Source organism: Quercus robur, chromosome 9, assembly GCF_932294415.1.
Source record: "Quercus robur chromosome 9, dhQueRobu3.1, whole genome shotgun sequence".
Lineage (NCBI taxonomy): Eukaryota > Viridiplantae > Streptophyta > Magnoliopsida > Fagales > Fagaceae > Quercus > Quercus robur.
The window spans coordinates 43,301,356-43,319,668 of NC_065542.1; the positions used below are offsets into that span (position 1 = coordinate 43,301,356).

Below are 18,313 nucleotides of genomic sequence, written 5' to 3' on the forward strand. Positions count from 1 at the left end.
TGAACTTAAACAAAGTGCGAAACAAGAGTAAATGCGCAATGAATTGATAACATTACCCTAAGCCATATTCATCCATCATCAACAATAAAATGAAAGTTTAAAGAGTAGGGAAGAGAGATGCAAACAGGAAATAACACCAAGATGTGTTATCAAAGAGGAAACCGAATAACTCGGTGAAAAACCTCTCCGCGACCCTCTAAGTCGAAATCGATCCATTAGAGAATAAATTTGGAGTACATGAATAACAAAAGACCCTTCGAGCCTAGTCTACTCCATGTACTTGAGTCCTCCAAGCTCCTGCTACTAACAGACTTCTCGGAGTCATTTCTTCTCTAGTTTTCCGAATACCGCAATTTAGCCCGATTGCATCCACCGATGAATGGCTCCTTCCAATGCTTCCCAATAGCACAAAAATCTCACTTAACACTCAAAATTGGTGTGGTAAGTATTTGGGATAACAACCTCTCAAGGATCTAGAAATGGAGAGGTAGGAGATGAGGAAAACCACAAGAAAATGTGTAGATAATTGTGGGTATAACAATCTCTAACTCTCAAGTGTATTTGCTAGGGTTTTCTTTCTAAAAAGTACTCCTTACAATTCGTGAGTAATGATGGTATTTATAGTGTGGGTAAAGAATTTGGTAAAGCAACTTAACTTTTTACCAAACAAAGAGTTTCGAGGATACTTCGTGGGATGGCCCTTCTAGCGAAACACTCGCGAACTTTATAGCCTGGCATGACTCTTCAGCTTCTAGTCATGTGCTTCACACGTGGCCTTTTTGTGGGTTGCTTCTTGCGAGCTAGTCGCGACTTCCACTAATTCACATTTTGAAGCTTAATTCTTCACTAATCTCTCACACTCATCCCTTACAAATAAACCCACATACATACAGGGAAAATAATTGAAGAGATTACAATCAAGTTTGGCATGGAATTAAAGCTAACACAAGCTAGTTGAAAATCACAACTTTACATTTAATAACTAATTTAACGTTATATATATTTTCTACTTAAACGTTGGTGAAGCATCATCATCTACTAGTAGGAGTTATTGCATAAGTGAGGGTAATTATGGTGTGATCACTCATCACTTTTGTACATTAACTTCTCCCACTTGATCACACCATAACTAATGGTGTTAACTACAATCAACATATACTATGACTCCCATGGTATTGCTTTATGTTTATTCTCATCTATGCTTCTCATAGATTGATGTCAATGCCTGATCCTAGCAATCGTACGTACCTATTATGGCGCTTACAAAAGCATCATTGTAGGCCTCTGTTTATAGCGGCAATTACAAAAACCATTATAATAGGTGACCTATATTGGCAGTTTTTGAAAATAACAGGAAAAAAAGCCAATATAGGACGGTTTTTTTGTAGCACTCCACTAATCACACCCTTTGTCATATACTATATTTCTTGTCGTATACTCTAGAGGTCTTATCAATTCACTATTATTTCAAGTGAACAACATTAGACGGTGGGACTTAGTCCACACTCGCCTCTGGGATTTTATTCTGCTTGTATTACTACCAACATCCTTTAGCCACACACACCAGACATGTGTCGACCTACATTGACTTTTACATTACATACTTTTCTCTAAGCCAATATTTTTGAAGATTCTCCACAAACAATTTTATCGATGAATCTGTGCAGTTCTCATTCACAATGCTTTTATACTTAGCACCGACCAATTATGTCCCCAAAGTAGAAGCTACATAGCTATGTTTTCCAGGCATCCTTGGTCCTTTTGTCTATGCAACCGCATGTAGTATTCCACCTATATTTTTGAATCCACGAGTCTTATATTCCCCACATGCTCTCTATTTCTAACTAGAGTCAAAATCCTTTGGTCATAGGATCAGCCACCATCTCGCTCGAGGGGATAAATTGAACTCATTTCTCACCCCTTTTCACTATATCTTGAAAATATCAATAATCCAGGTGTTTGAATTTGGAGTTATTTGCTCTATTCTTTATTAATGAGATAGCAAACTTGTTTCATCTAATGGATTAATAAAGAAGGAAGCAGTTGTACGAGCTAAATTTGAATTTGTCACCACTTGTTGTTCAACACCTTCCAACTTCCCATTACTGATAATCTACAATGCAGCATAATTTCAAATGCAATGATTAAGAAACAATATCTATATTAAAAAGTTCATCACAAAAAAAAATCGCCATGATGGTCAAGTAGAAAATTACCCTAAATTATGGGGTACTTGCACTTTGTACCATAAACTACGAAAACTTGTAATTTGTTGAGTGTACATGTGTGAATGAAGTATTAGGTTGAATAATGATGGGAAAAATAGGTGGTTAATATAACATAGTTAAACTCATATCCATTGGGTTTAGGCCTTTTGGTTAATCGTGTCTTTATATTTTAGAGTCTCCCTGAGATGTTTATCTCTTGCAACAAATGGTATCAAAGCTCATAGTGGTGTGTGGCAAAGGTGGCAAGATTAATAAGGTTCTTTTTGTAGTTGGAACGAAAATCGGGTATCTGTACTTGGAGCTATTTTGCAAATGGAGTAGGGATGGATGCCTTTGTAATTAGAGTAGGAACGGTATATTACACCAAGCAAGTCCATAACCCACACAAACAATCCTGGAAAAAGACCTAACAAAGGATATTCTCAATGGTGCTAGACAACGGTGATGGTGAGGCGCGAGGTTCTCATGGATAAAAGATGCATGAGGTTGACATGTGGAGACCCATGAATGATGTACTAGTGAAGGAAAAAGTCCATTAGGTAAGCGGGAGTGATTAGGGCTTGTTCATGACCCACAGAGAGGTCTTGAAGCCCACAGAGAGGTAGAGACTCACACGTGAGGAGGATATTGTTGGGTGTATATGTGTAAGTGAAATCTCACATCGAATAATGATGAGAAAAATGAGTGGTTAATATAATATAGTTGGACTCTACCCATTGGGTTTAGACATTTTGGGTTAAGTGTGTCTCTATATGTTATATTAACTACTTAATCTCCCCAACATAATCACCACCCTAATTGTAAAATCTTTGTTAATTGCACCACATAGCTTGATTGACAATTAAAATTAATGAGCATGCTCCACCCTTTTTGAATTTACAACTAGATATTGTCATCAAAGATAAAGGGACATTAAGTGATTATACTTTTTTCATGATAGCAGGGATCAAGGATCACACAATAGAAAATAATCCAAACAAGGCGTATCTTAATTTAATACCAATTGGAAAATGCTCTTGAACTCCAAACGCATGGCTTTATACCAATTTTACTGATTATTAGTTTATGGTCCAAGTGACTAATTTAATGGTTTCATCAATAATATAAATAAGGCAGTAATCAAGAAATCACACCAAAACTCATGCAACTAGCACTGCAAGTTGTTTATGGCATGAAAACCTAAAACAGTAAAAACCCTTCAGGGTTGCACCCAATTCACCAAATCCACTAAGAAGATATTTGTGATACAAAATAACTTACAAAACCTTCAATATATAAGTAATTGTTCTTGCATCCGGGCTCCCCACTTCTACTAGCAATAGTCTACACCAATTATTTATCTTCATAGCAATCCAATAACACAGGTTAATTGCTAACTGCAAATCCAATCTCTGGGATACTCCATTGTTTGGATTAAACCTCCTCTCAAAGGTTTAGCAATATGGAGAGGTGGAGGTATTTAAGTTGCAATGGTTTTTTTCTCAAGGGTTTGGTAGTCTCTACATTCTTCTACTAATTTTAGGGTTTTTATTTTCGTTCATATATGTATCACAATTGAGGATGGGTTGGCTACAAAAATTATGTGGATAAACTAATTTTGAATTTCCTAGGCAAACTCACTCGATTGAGTTTTGAGTGAGTTTCAGGTGAATTGTTATGTGTAACTGAATTTTGAATTATGACAACTTTGCTCAAAGTCTCACCTGACATATTGATTCTTGCTTTAATGAAATTCCTGTTGTAGCACTTTGAACTCTTTCGTCTGAATATAATCTTCAATGACATTATGCAATTTACAATTTAATTAAAACTCAAATACATGGAAATGTGCAATTACAACTAAAACTTTTGAATCGAAATTTTGCCAACACTAAATTTCCTAACACCATCAAAACAAAACAACTCATTTTGTTGTTCAGATATGTTTTTCCACATGTGAACTATCATCTTACAATATATACGACCATTATTTGCTTTTATTTAGTTTGCCAATCCATAATATATTACAATGCATTCAAAATCTTATATTTAATTGGTGTTCATGACAATAAAATTTTATTAAATAAAACAATGATGACAATGAAAAGTAACAGATGCACTAAGGGCGTTGGTTTGAAAAACATTTTTAGAAACTTTTTATAAAATGGTCTATTAATAAATTCTCTAAAAGCACCTATTAACAAAGCTCATCATATTATTAGTGCAATGTAGTACAAACCAATTCCAAACGAGAGTTGGCAGTGACATTTATCATTATGATCCACCTAACTTTAGGGTTTTGCAGTTTGCTAGTTTGATGTTAACCAACTAATGTTCGCTTGTTTGATATCAATGGCCATACATTTATTCATGAAGTACAATAGCTTTTATCTCACAGGAAATCATACAGTAGCACGTAAAGCCTCCTCTAATGCTTTACTGTCAGTAGAAGCAGCTATGTATTTGATAAGAAAGTCTTTGTATGGCAAGGACTTATAAAGCGCTGGGTGGCTTGCGTCAACCAAACTTTTTGCTGGTTCTATAAGTGTTTCATTTGATGGATTAATAAAGTAGGAAGCAGTTGTTCGAGCTACATTTGAATTTGTCACCACTCGATGTTCAGCACCTTTCAGCTTCCCGTTACTGATAATCTACAACTCAATGCGACACAATTCCAAGAACAATAATTAAAAAAGCCATTAAAGAAACTAGTTAATTGCACCTAGGAAAAAAAAAGTATATATATATTTATATGAGATTAAATTCTATAAGGACGTGATGTAAAACCCATGTTTTACCCCTCCAATCCCAACATGCCACATCATCTTATCACATATTTAAGAATAAATACAATCACACTCAATCAATTCTAATACCCATACATAAATCCAACTAAATTGGGAATCTATCGAGATGTTATTAGGTGTGGTAAGATGTATTGAATTTTAAGTAAAATGCTGATGTAACAATCACTTATTAAATGGTGTATTTACACTCCATCCTTATAGAATTTAATCTCTAAAATTAATGATAACTTGAAAGTTACATTTTTTTCCCACTTAATGAACTATAATTTTTATGGTCTATGTGCAAGCACATGTTTGTTAAATTTAACCATCAATCACGTTGCGGGATGTAATTAAAAATAAAAAATAAAAATAGTCACAATTTGGGTGATGATGGTAAGTTTTCATGGTTTGGGGTACAAGTTTAGGTGGTTTTCTACTACTATCCCTAAAAAAAAATTTGATTAATTATTTTTATGATTTTATAAGAGATAAGTTTTTTTTTTTTTTTTTTTTTTTTTTTTTTTTAAGTTAAACTTTATTTGGCATATTGACAATTTTTTTTTTTTTTTTTCATAAAGCGAGTGTGAAATACGTATTAGAATACTATTTGTAACAACCTATGTTCGTATTTGGTTACTATTTGTAACAATTAGAGCTTTTTGCAATCGTGTTGTATCAAACCCAATGTAAGAGCCAACAATTGTTTACATAACGCCTTCATAATTCAAATCATTACTGTGAAGTATCACACATCAAATGAACTATAGGCTAATTTTCACTTTTCACTAGTTAAACATCTTATTGTTATGAATTAGCAAGTATCTATTTTATACTATTAATAACAAGATTTTTTGTTTGGGTTTCAACATTTTGTGTACTAAAATATCCTCACAAAAATTCTTAAACTCTCTAAAATACTCCTATCTTTTAGTTAAATAATTTTATATTAAAAAAACACAAACTAGTTAAAATAGTAATTTACCGTTACTAAGTTTTATGTTTTTTCCTTTATCTTTTTCATTTGGCCTAAAACTTAGGACACTATTTCTATCTCATATTTAAACATTATTCTATGTTATCTTACCTCTTTCTTAAAAAAAAAAAAAAAAACGCGATTATTTATATATTACTTTTAAACATTATAACATTAAATAAAAATAAAAAATAAAAAAGAGCATTATATAGGATAATTACTAGTGTACCCAAAGTACATGCAAATAAATTGTGACTTGTGTGCTATGTGTACCCTAGAGTGTTTGTAATGGTCACCATTCTATTATATCATATTATATATAATAAAAGTTGGGCTTAAATGTCGTGGTTGCACCAAGTGACGGCACCAAATTGCAGAAATTTTTTTAAATTTTTAGTTTAAAAAAAATATATATATATATATATATATATAAGTTTTCTTCAATTATAATTTCTAAGTGGATAAAAACCTTAATTTGATTAAATATATCACCATATCTAATTATAATTAGGATTTCTAATAAACGTGTTTGTTGTTATCCCATGAAAAAAATAGAAAAAAAAAGGTCATATTTTTATGGATAGAATGAAAAAAAAATGTTGATATCAACATAATGTTAAAAAAAAAAAAAAATTAAATCCTATTGAAAATAGAATTGTTAATCAATGTGTTATATTACCAAACTAAAAAATAAATAAATAAATAAATAAATAAAGGTCATATGAAATTATGAATAGAATGAAAGGCAAAAACCAAATTAAAAATTAAAAAAAAAAACAAAACGTGATTGATCTGTAAGGAAATAGGATATGATTTTTTTTAAAAAACCTAATTATCAAACGTAGAAATTTAAAAACAAAATAAAATAAATACACAAAGAACAAAACTAATTTATCCTAAGAAGTGATAAAACAATAGAAGAAGGGTTGATAAGAACAAATAATTTGTTATATTTATCTAAAAAGTCATTGTAATTAAAATAAAATAAAAACCCACAAAAAAGAAGAAGTTGTTATCAACATAACTTTATCCAAAGAAGTTATAAAGCAACTAAAGAAAAGTACAACTAATTTGTAATAATCTTTTCCAAAAAAATTGTACAGTTTCTCTATCTTAAAATTCTATATCAATTAGGTTATGTTCCATCTACTTTCCATGGGCAAAAATCGTTTATTGTATCCAATGAATCTAAGATAACAGATGTTATGCCATCACAAAAGGTAGGTACAATCTAGATGCAATTTGTAACATTAAGATGGAAAGGTAAAGAAATTTGTGTTATTAATATGTTCGATCTATCACCCTATCACAATCTCAGTCCAACAACAAACAACAAAGGTTAGTGATTCTCATACTTATTTTTTTTTAGTAGGAATTGAAAGCTAATTCTTAGTACTTTTGAAATAGTGTTGTTTTTCATTATGGAGTCAAATATTGTTGTTTTTCATTAGGGAATTGGATCTCTTAAAGGATCGATGAAATTCATGTTCCATTCGCTTTCTTTTATATAGTTTTAGATCTATTATTTTTATCTTTATTTCAATTTTGTCATAGGAAACTCTTAAATTGACATTAAATTCAAAGGTTGTATAATATACAGTTTTATTTTTAATTTAGTTTAATTTTCTTTCTGATTTATATTTTCAATTTTAGCTATTGGTATATGTTTCATTTCATTTGTTATATGTTGTAATAGTTTTTTCTTAAAATTTATTTTCGATTTTTCATAGGTCATTCCAAGCAAGCATCCTATAAAATTGTTGAAGACTCCTAAATTGACATACAATTTAAAGGTTGTAATCAATGTTATTCTATTTTTTTAACTTAGATTTTAATTTCTTTTTGATTTGTATTTTCAATTTTAGTTATTGCTATATAAATGTTATTTTATATTTTCTTTTCTTTTCTTTTTCAGCATTGTTGTAGAAGATTCCATGGGTTCTAAGATTGTTGAAGACTCTTGACACTCAATCCGAAGGATGTAAAGAAAAAGTTGTATAGGCTTTTAAGGTAGATTCCCATTTTATCTCAATTTCATTTTTTAACTCAATTTTAATATTCGTCCTTTTACTTATTATTAATATTGGATTTTGAGGTAGATTCCCATTTTATTTCATTGGTTTTTATTTTTTATTTTTTATAATTCGATAACTACACCAAGGCTATTTATTGGGTTTCATAGAATGCATTATTAACGTTTTTTTTTTCTTTCTGACAAGTGTTTAAACTGTTTGGTTACTGAAAATTAAAAAAATATTACCAATAATTTACTTTACATAAAACTCTATCATCTAAAATATAAATTCTCTTCAACTGTAATTCTATTACTAAATGTTTGTGGGAGTTTAAATAAATTTAATTCAATATATATAATAAAATTTATATACTATATACCATACTTGCACGAAGTTATATATATATTATAAAATTAATCCATTTTATCATATGGCTCACTTATTATCAATATGATTATAATTTATTTCCATATAAATTTTAAATAAGTCTTGCATTACCCAAGTATAATACAATGTAGGATTTCACATCATCAAGTAGGCTAAGAGTTGTAATACTCAATCAATTCTTTTATATTATATTTTATATATATATATATATAGAAAATGGAATTTTTATTTTTATTTTTTTAATGCTTATACATTTGGATAGCTTATAATTTGTGAATTTTATGTTGATACTGATTTAATGCTTAAATATTAATTTACATGGACATATTATTTTGTTAAATGTTGATATCAATTTTTATTGTTTAGTTTTATTAGACAATTGGTACTGTTAAAGAGAATTATGAATAAAAATATTTCATTTAATTTATTATTTCTTAAATGCATTATTATATATTATATTTAATAAGTTATTAACCAAAACCGTTCAACGCACAGGCATCCAACTAGTTTATATATATACTAAGAGCTTGTGAAGATATATGTACCTGCAACGGATAACCAATGTTAACCACAAAAGCGTTAGGAATGGGTTCAACACCAATCCATTCCTCATCCTTGAAGACTTGAAGCCCGTATACATCACTTTGAAGAAGAATATTAATGAAAACTGGGTCCATATGTTTGCCCAAGCCCAAGGTTAAGCTTGGGTCTGGGCATGGCGGATAGTGATTGACCACCAGTGTTTGATTTCCACCAAGTCCACCAAGGCTGATTCCCAAGCCTTGGGAAATGAACTCCAAAATTCTAAAGCCCAACTTGCTTACTTCAGCTGTATATGGCCCAACAACTTCTCTGAAAAAGGTTTCACATGAAACATAATGATTTTCATTTTTGTTCTTATATATGTCCAAGTCACTACATGAAAGAACAAATTTATATGTCTATGACTATGAGAATTTACCGATATCTAGGTGGTTTTTCAGGCCAAAATTGGATGTATTTCTCTAGAGGATTACAATGATGCACCAATCCATCCCTCCAGAGGTGAAACTTTTCAGTTGCATAATTTGGACTGCTTGTGTAGATGTGGCAGCTCTTATTGGGGTCCTTTGAAGTTTCGATTGCCTTGTCCTTGGCAGATAATGCATGAAACTCCTTAAAAACACTCATGGCCTCATCCATTAAGTTGCTAGGGACTCCATGGTTGATCACCTATTAGGTGGTACAAAACATAGCATAACACAAACTTATAAAATATGAAAAAAGTTTGCCAAAAGTGGTTCATATTGTGATCATGTTTGATGCCAAGCATCTAGTAGGAATAAATAAATCATTGTCTGATAAAATAATAGAAAGAAAAGATGTGGTTGGAACCTGAAAGAATCCAAACTCTTGGCAAGCTTCCAGAATTTGTTGAATTAAATCTGTTTGATCATGACCCCCAAGATCAATCACTGGAATATTGTTGGCTAGAGGAACAGTGAGCTTCCCTGGTCTTTTTTCCGGTGGGAGTATATATGATTCTGGCAAGGATCGATCATTGCACCAGCTTGAAACAAGGTGCTCCATGACTTGCAACTCAGATCTATAAAGGAAAAGGAATGTCTGGTGTGAAGAGACTGTCGGCCACCAACAACTTATACAAATCCTCTAAAAGCTTCCACAAGTTGACAAGTTGTTGAAGAAAGATAACATTACATTTTCCTCTTCTGTCGTATTGCACCACGACAAGTGGACCCTGGCCTCTTAAAAATGATACATGTTAATATGTTACCTTTTTAGTATGTATTATAGTACTGAATCATTATTTGCCTTTTGTTAGTTTTGCCAATCCATAATATGTTACCTTTTAAAGTTACTGAACCATATTACTTAGTAGGCACATTGGGAATTTTCTTTTTTTTTTGGGTGTTAAATTTGTATTTTAACACTATTAATTTGTCACAACTTATATAATATTTAAAAAGACTAGTTATAATTAGAACTTTCAGCTTAGTAATAGTCTAAATAACTTAGATTGACTTAATTATTTGGAAACTTCTTAGCTTGCATTGTGCTAGTAATGTAAACCTATAATTACTCTAACTAGATAATGTCCTCATGCGCGGATGCTTGGTAATTTCATTTAACAATAGTTTTTTATTTTTTTGAGACCCATATATAATACTCATTTTGTTATATAGTTGTAAGGACTGAAAATTGGATTGGACCCAAAATAGGATTGGGTTCTAGTCCAAGTGGCCCAAACAATAAATTTGTAGAGTGTGGATGAAAGAATTAGATCTACTCCAGAAGAAAAACGATTAAATTTGGTAATATAAGACTGTTAGACACACGTAAGATGAAAAAATCTGTCATTGGAGTAACTCGAGGAGTTTATATTATATTGTACTTGTTAAACAATAAGATTATACAAGAGTTCGCAGTCTTCTTTTCAAATTACTTGGTTTTTTCCGATCCCCTTTTTTAGTACATCTTCCCAAGTTATATACTACAATCTTGGTATCATCCTTACCACACACGTGTAGGTTAGATTCGGGGAACTCCTTCCTGTCCCATCCAGCAACTCCCAGAACCATCAACCAATAGCTGTAAGGCTGCTGGATCAATGTTCAGGCATCACTTCCACATTAATGCGGCCAAAGAGTTGGTTGAGAGGCATTTAATGCGGAGGTAGCAGCTTTTGAAGATATTTGTTTGCCCTTTTCCTTTTCCTACCCCTTGTCCAACATCCAACCCTTATTTGTGATGTAACTTTGAAGAAGGTCCATGATGATATGACACTCTTACTGACCTCGGACACTAGATACCGAGATGACTTTTCTCCTCGGACATTCGTTGGACTTATCTCTTATTATCTCTACTCTTCTCTTTATTCCGTTCCCCTTATAATTTCATCTGAACATCCTCGAATGGTCCAATGTCCTTGGATTGGGCCATTGGCCTAATTAGTACAGCTTTAACAGTACCTCCTAATTAAATGGCCCCCACAATAACCCCTTAAAATCTTGCTTTTCGACTCCTCGGGAGAAAATGATGATTTTGACGTCCTCAGCCCTTCTTGTTTAAGGTCCTATTCTGTATTCCTGACCTTTTATATGTCTTTTTACCTGTTCAAGTCATGCTCCTGATGCTTCAGTGTCTAGAGTGCGCCATCATTAAATTTTGGTGGCGCCCTTGTCCCCCACGTTCAACGGTAGGATGTAAATCGTACGGCAGGAGATTTTCTCGTTTTACGAGCGGGAACTTTCCCGCTTGTAATTTCTGTGCCACTATAAATAGCTTTTCAATTCAATTCTTTTTCTTACTTTCTGCAATCACACAGTTCTAGAGCTCATACACTAAACCTGTCTCTCTCTTTCATCTCTCTATGCGTCTACAAATACTAGAAACTTGTCCGAGGACCCCTTTTCAAACCTGTAAGTCTTCTTAAACCCTTTAACTTTCGTTTTAAACTTGTTAACTTTTCATCAAAACCTCTTAGAAAAATGGGTAAGTTCAAATACTTAGTCGAGTCCGAGGAGGGTATGAGGAGTTTTAGGGCTAAGTATAGGATCCCACCAACAGTAGGCATGAGGTACGCTGCCCAGGGGGAATGGGTCGATACTGGGAAAACAGGAGAGGTGGTCATTCCCATGATTGTCTTCATAGAGGGTGGGATGACCATTCCTATGGGTACTATTACTAGGAATTACCTTAGGTTTTTTAGGCTATCTCTCACACAGTGTGCCCCAAATATGTTTAGGGTCTTGGGGGGTATAGAAGTTTTAAACGAGAGAATGAACCTAAACTTAACCCACCACGATGTGAATTGGGTATACAATCTGCACAATTTGAAGGGGTAGGGATATTACCTCAAGTCGAGGTATCCCGAAGTAAGGCTAATCCAGTGCCTCCCCACTTCAAACAAAAATTTAAAGGAGAATTTCCTTATCTTTTCTGGGGAATGGCACAACGGCCTACCCTGTCCAATGGAGGAGGGAGAACCAGGTGAGGGTATAGTCGTAGATTCATGAATTTTGGTTTACATTTCTTTTTCGTGTCTCAATATTCTTGTTTCTAACGAAACCCCATTCTAATTCAATGATTTTGCAGACAAGCGTGCTACCAAACCCAAGCTTAGCTTAGTTAACAAAGCAAGCTTGGATAGGATCTTGCAAGCCGAGGTGTATGTGAACAAAGCTAACGGTCAACTCCGAGTAGCTCATTTGATCCTTGGATATACACCCCTCTCGTTCGCCTTCCAAGCCCCTAAGTTTGTAATCAAAGCTCGCGACCCTCGGCTCCACCGTATCAGTGTTGCCTACCAAGGGTTTGTTGTTCCAGAGGGTGTTCCACTCCCTAAAGATACTTCCCGCACCCAACCACTTTTTGTTGCCACTTCTTCAGTAGGAGCATCCTTATCCCAACTCGTTCTCGAGGAAGAGGAAGAAAGAAAAGAAGAAGAAGAAGAAGAAGAAGAAGAAGAAGAAAGGAACCTAGAAGAGGTCATAGATTTGTCAGATTCCTCGGACGAATTCGAGGTTTTCAACCAGACTCTACCCCCGAGGACTTTTTTGACGAAATGGGTGTCCAGAGGAAGCCTTAGAGGAGTTTAATGGAGCTGATAGAAAATCAATCTAGAAAAGGTGCATCGGGGAAATCCACACAGTCTCAAATTCCGCCTTCTTTTCCCAAATCTCCTTCTCCTCCTCCTCAACCACTTCAACCTATCAGACCTGAACCTACTAATCCTAAAAGGAAAAGGGAGCAGAAAGGGAAAGAAGTGATTGAGATCGGGAGAACTCGTCCGATCCGTGAAGAAGAGGCTCAACGAGCTGTGAAGCAACAAAAGGTCAGCCACGCATCACAACGGGGCCTAGAGAGGTCGGACACTCAGCCTCCAGAGCCACAAGCCTGGCTACTAGCACCCATGCACGGCTGGGAGCCCTTGAGGGATGATGCATCACTCAGGGACTTCAACGGGGGTATTGGGTGCCATGTTGCCTCGGCCGTGGAGGAGGCCTTGCTGCTTCCAAAAGACATGTCTGACCTGCGGAGCATGAGGAAGAATGAGGTCTACCTCAATTGTAAAAGATATCTAGGCATGGTATAATGTTAACCCCCCTTTTTTTTTTACTTATAATTGTTATTTATAGACATATACTTTATGTTGGCTATGGTATTGATCCTTTTCTTTTAGGCTGTCCAAGCCACTTTCAGGCTTGAGGAAATTACCAATAACTGCTACCAGCAATTGGAAGACGAGAGGAAAAGATGAACGACAGCTGTGCAAACACTTACCAGTGCTAAAAATAGCAATGCTGACCTAAAGAAAAAGCTGGCTGAGGAGCAGCAAGCTCACCGCAGTGTTGACTTGGCCTTGGATGGAGCGTAGAGGCAAGCCGAGGACCAGAGGAAGCGTCTGCGCGAGACAACTGATTAACTGACTGCTGCCAAGGAGTAGATGGCAGCACTCAAAAAACAATTGGAGGAAGCCCAAAGGCTGAAAGATCAGGCTGAAAGTCCAAGGCCGAAGCTGAGAAGGTAAGGATTGAGGTTGAGAAGGCTAAGGACCAGGCCAAGCAGAAGGGTTACGACCTTGGAGTAGCTGAGACCAAGGAAACCCTTAGGGCAGAGGTCCCAGCTCTGTGTCACATTTACTGCGCCCAAACTTGGGATGAAGCCCTTAACCAAGCTGGGGTTAAAGCTTCTTCTGAGTTGAGGAAACCAGAAAATGTGTTTTACCCTTCTGCAATACGAGCCTCGGACCTTCCTTCTGCTCAAGATGAGGTGGCTTCTACAGTTGTTGATCCAAATAAAAAAGTACAGCCTTAGGATCCTCTTCTTCCCAGCCAGCAAAGGCCAACAAAAGAACCCGGTGCTTCCCAAGAAGTACCCTCGGACATGGCTACAGTTGTTTCGGTGGTAGGAGCAGCTTTCCAGGACTTTCAGCAAGACTTGGCTTCAATTGTCATGCCCGTTGAGGGAGCCTCCAAAGATAAAGAAGGAACAACTACCTCAAAGGAAGATAACCTAGCAAACAAAACTTCCAAGCTTCAGATCAAGTTGAAGAAATGAGCCTTGCCTTGTAATATAATTGTGACTTTTGTAAGGGATTTTGTCCCCCCTCTCCCCCCCTTTTTTTTAGACATATTTTAATGAAGTATGCATTTTTAACCTCTTGAATTCGTTTGAGTTATTATTCATTTCATTTTTATTTTATCTATTTTGTTACTTTGGTTTTGAGTAGTTTTCATCTTGACTGCCCTTTGTTTGTACAAAAGAAAAAACATAGTTCACACATGCTTTTAATTGGCAGTTAAAATGGATGATAACCATTGAATCCGTAACATTACATAGACATATTTTGAATACATATATATATCTATTCTAACAAGTTTAACCTCAAGTAAACATCCAAACATTTGATTAAATAAAGTTAAATTTGGAGCACCTCAGTATGCTCTAAATGATGCTTATAGGCTTATTGAGGTTTATATCTTTACTAGGTGATTACAAACCCTGTGATCCGAGAATGGAAATTAAGGGTTTACTCCCTTTAAGTGCTCAAGTTCGTGTTGAACTAGCATTTTGATAGTACGAGGGTGTATCAATTTCTATTGAACCTATTTAATGCTTCAATAGATGTCATAGGGTATTAATTTCCACTAATTTTGTGGTCCGAGGAACCTGACATAACTTAGTTTCTGTTTAATACTTCAATAGATGTCATAGGGTATTAATTTCCACTAAGTTTGTGATCCGAGGAACCTGACATAACTTAGTTTCTGTTTAATACTTCAATAGATGTCATAGGGTATTAATTTCCACTAAGTTTGTGGTCCGAGGAACCTGACATAACTTAGTTTCTATTTAATATTTCAATAGATGTCATAGGGTATTAATTTTCACTAAGTTTGTGGTCCGAGGAACCTGACATAACTTAGTTTCTGTTTAATACTTCAATAGATGTCATAGGGTATTAATTTCCACTAAGTTTGTGGTCCGAGGAACCTGACATAACTTAGTTTCTATTTAATATTTCAATAGATGTCATAGGGTATTAATTTTCACTAAGTTTGTGGTCCGAGGAACCTGACATAACTTAGTTTCTGTTTAATACTTCAATAGATGTCATAGGGTATTAATTTTCACTAAGTTTGTGGTCCGAGAAACCTGAAATAACTTAGTTTTTGTTAAATACTTCAATAGATGTCATAGGGTATTAATTTCCACTAAGTTTGTGGTCCGAGGAACCTGACATAACTTAGTTTCTTTTTAATACTTCAATAGATGAGGAAACACATGACATATGATTGGAACAAATTAAAGGGAAACTAAATAGGACTATTTTTATTAATAATAATACCTTTTTAGATTGTTTACATTCCAATGGTGGAGTACAACTTTTTCATCTAGATCTTCCAAATAGTAGGCACCTATTCCTACCACTAAAGTGATCCGATATAGTCCTTCCCAATTAGGCCCAAATTTTCCCCAGGCTGGATTTTTGGTAGTTCCCAGAACTTTCTTCAGTACCAGGTCTCCTACAGCCAAAGGCCTCAGCTTTACATTGGTATCATAACCTTGCTTGAGCTTATGTTGGTAGTAAGCCAGTTGGACCATTGCATTCTCCCTTCGCTCTTTGATCAAATCTAGACTCCTTTCCAACAACCCAGCATTACCGCCCGGGGTAAATGCACTAGTTCTCAACGTTGGGAAACCAGTTTCCAGAGGGATTACGGCCTCGACTCCATATGTCATTGAGAAAGGGGTCTCTCTTGTTGACCGTTGAGGCGTTGTTCGATACGTCCAAAGGACATGTCGTAATTCCTCCACCCATTTTCCCTTTGCGTCATCCAACCTCTTTTTAAGTCCATTCACTATAACCTCGTTGACAGCTTCAGCTTGCCCATTCCCTTGAGGATAGGCCGAAGTGGAATATCTATTCTTTATCCCCAGGTCAGAACAGTATTGCCTGAAGGCTTTGCTATCGAACTGAAGGCCATTATCCGAGATAAAGGTGTGGGGAACCCCGAATCAAGTAACGATATTCTTCTAGATAAACCTTTTAACATCTACGTCCCTGATATTAGCCAAAGGTTCAGCTTCGACCCATTTAGTGAAATAATCTGTGCCGACCAGCAGATACTTTTTGTTTCCTAGTGCTTTAGGAAAAGGACCTACAATATCTAAACCCCACTAAGTAAAAGGCCAAGGGCTGGAAAAAGGATTAAGAACTCCTCCAGGCTGGTGGATGTTTGGAGCGAATCTCTGATATTGGTCACATTTTCTAACATACTCTTGTGCTTCTTTCTACATATTTGGTCACCAGTATCCTTGAGTAATAGCCCGGTGAGATAGGGATCTTCCCTCGTGTGACTTCCATAAATTCCTTCATGTAGTTCCTCCAGGAGTGACTCTGATGTCTCGGGATGTACACAAAGTAGATATGGCCCAGAAAAAGAATGTTTATACAACTTTCTGTCCTCGGACAACCAAAACCGAGGAGCTTTCCTTCATATTTTCTCAACTTCTGGTTTCTCCTCAAGCAATATATCCCTTTCGAGGAATAACAGTATAAGGTCCATCCAGCTCGACCCCAAATTGACTTGATGGATCTGGAGCATTTCTTTCCTCGTTGGGGTGGGAATGCATAAATCCTCGACAATTATTACTCGGGGCAAATTCCGTGCCGAGGAGGTGGTAAAGGTAGCCAAGGAATTTGCATGGGTATTTTCACCTCTGGGGATATGTGACAAATCGAAGAATTCAAATTTCGTTTGTACACGCCTAACTTGACCCAAATATTCCTGCATTCTTGTATCTCGGGCTTCCAGTTCCCCTTTTACCTGGCCCATGATCAGTCTTGAATCTGAGAACATTTCCACTGCCTTTTCACCCATTTTCTGGACCATAGTTATTCCCATCAACAAAGTTTCATATTCCGCTTCGTTGTTTGTAGTTGAGAATCCCAGCCTTAAGAACTTTTCAATGATGATCTTTTCGGAGGATACTAGAACTAGCCCCACTCCTGCTCCCAGTTGGTTTGCTGCTTCGTCCACATATACTTTCCAGGATGAGGTGCCCTGTGTGGAGATTAGGCCAACCTATTTTTCATCCATGCCATGTCGCTTCACCTCTGCTTCTTTTGGAAGTTCAGCAAACTCGGCTACCAGATCAGCGAGGACCTGGCCATTCACGGAAGTACGAGGCATATATTTGATGTCAAAAGCCCCCAGAATCATACCCTATTTAGTAAATTTCCCAGTATAATCCGCACTTAGAAGTATGGACTTGAATGCTAATTGAGTTAGAATCACCATAATGTGCGCCTGAAAATAATGGGGGAGTTTTCGTGTAGCATGTACTACTGCCAAGATAGCCTTTTCCAGTGATAAGTACCGCACCTCGACTTCATAAAGTGACTTACTTACGTAATAGACTGGTCTTTGGATGCCATTGTCTTCTCGTATCAGAACAAAACTTACCGCATGAGAGGCTACCACCAAATAGGCAAACAGGACCTCATCCACCTCAGGACTGGACATGATAGGTGGTTAAGATAGGTACTCTTTCAGCTGCTGAAATGCTACAGCACATTCCTCAGTCCATTCAAATCCTTTCCATTTATGCAGTAAAAGGAAAAAGGGTCTGCACCTATCAATTGGCCTAGATATAAATCGGTTCAAAGCAGCAGTGATCCCTGTCAGTTTCTACACCTCCTTGGGATTCCAAGGTGCTTGTAAGCCATTAATGGCCTTAATCTGATCTGGATTCACCTCAATTCCCCTGTGAGTCACCATGTAGCCCAAGAACTTTCCAGAGCCTACACCAAATGAATACTTTGAAGCATTCAAACGTAACTTGTGATTTCTCAGAATTTCAAAAATGTTCGCAAGATCTCCCACATGCCTAGACACCACTTTGCTCTTTAGAACCATATCATCGATATATACT

At 35.6% G+C, this 18,313-nt stretch overlaps 1 protein-coding gene across 1 annotated transcript; it reads right to left on the minus strand.

The window, feature by feature from the left end:
- Positions 1-4,404: 4,404 nt before the first annotated feature.
- On the minus strand, positions 4,405-10,016 carry LOC126698542 (hyoscyamine 6-dioxygenase-like). Its single transcript, XM_050395850.1, has 4 exons — positions 9,746-10,016; positions 9,333-9,583; positions 8,917-9,223; positions 4,405-4,858 (listed from the first exon to the last, which is right to left on the minus strand). Exons 1-4 carry the CDS (start codon positions 9,938-9,940, stop codon positions 4,610-4,612), a joined length of 1,002 nt encoding a protein of 333 aa, XP_050251807.1. The 5' UTR covers positions 9,941-10,016; the 3' UTR covers positions 4,405-4,609.
- Between the last annotated feature and the right edge of the window lie 8,297 nt (positions 10,017-18,313).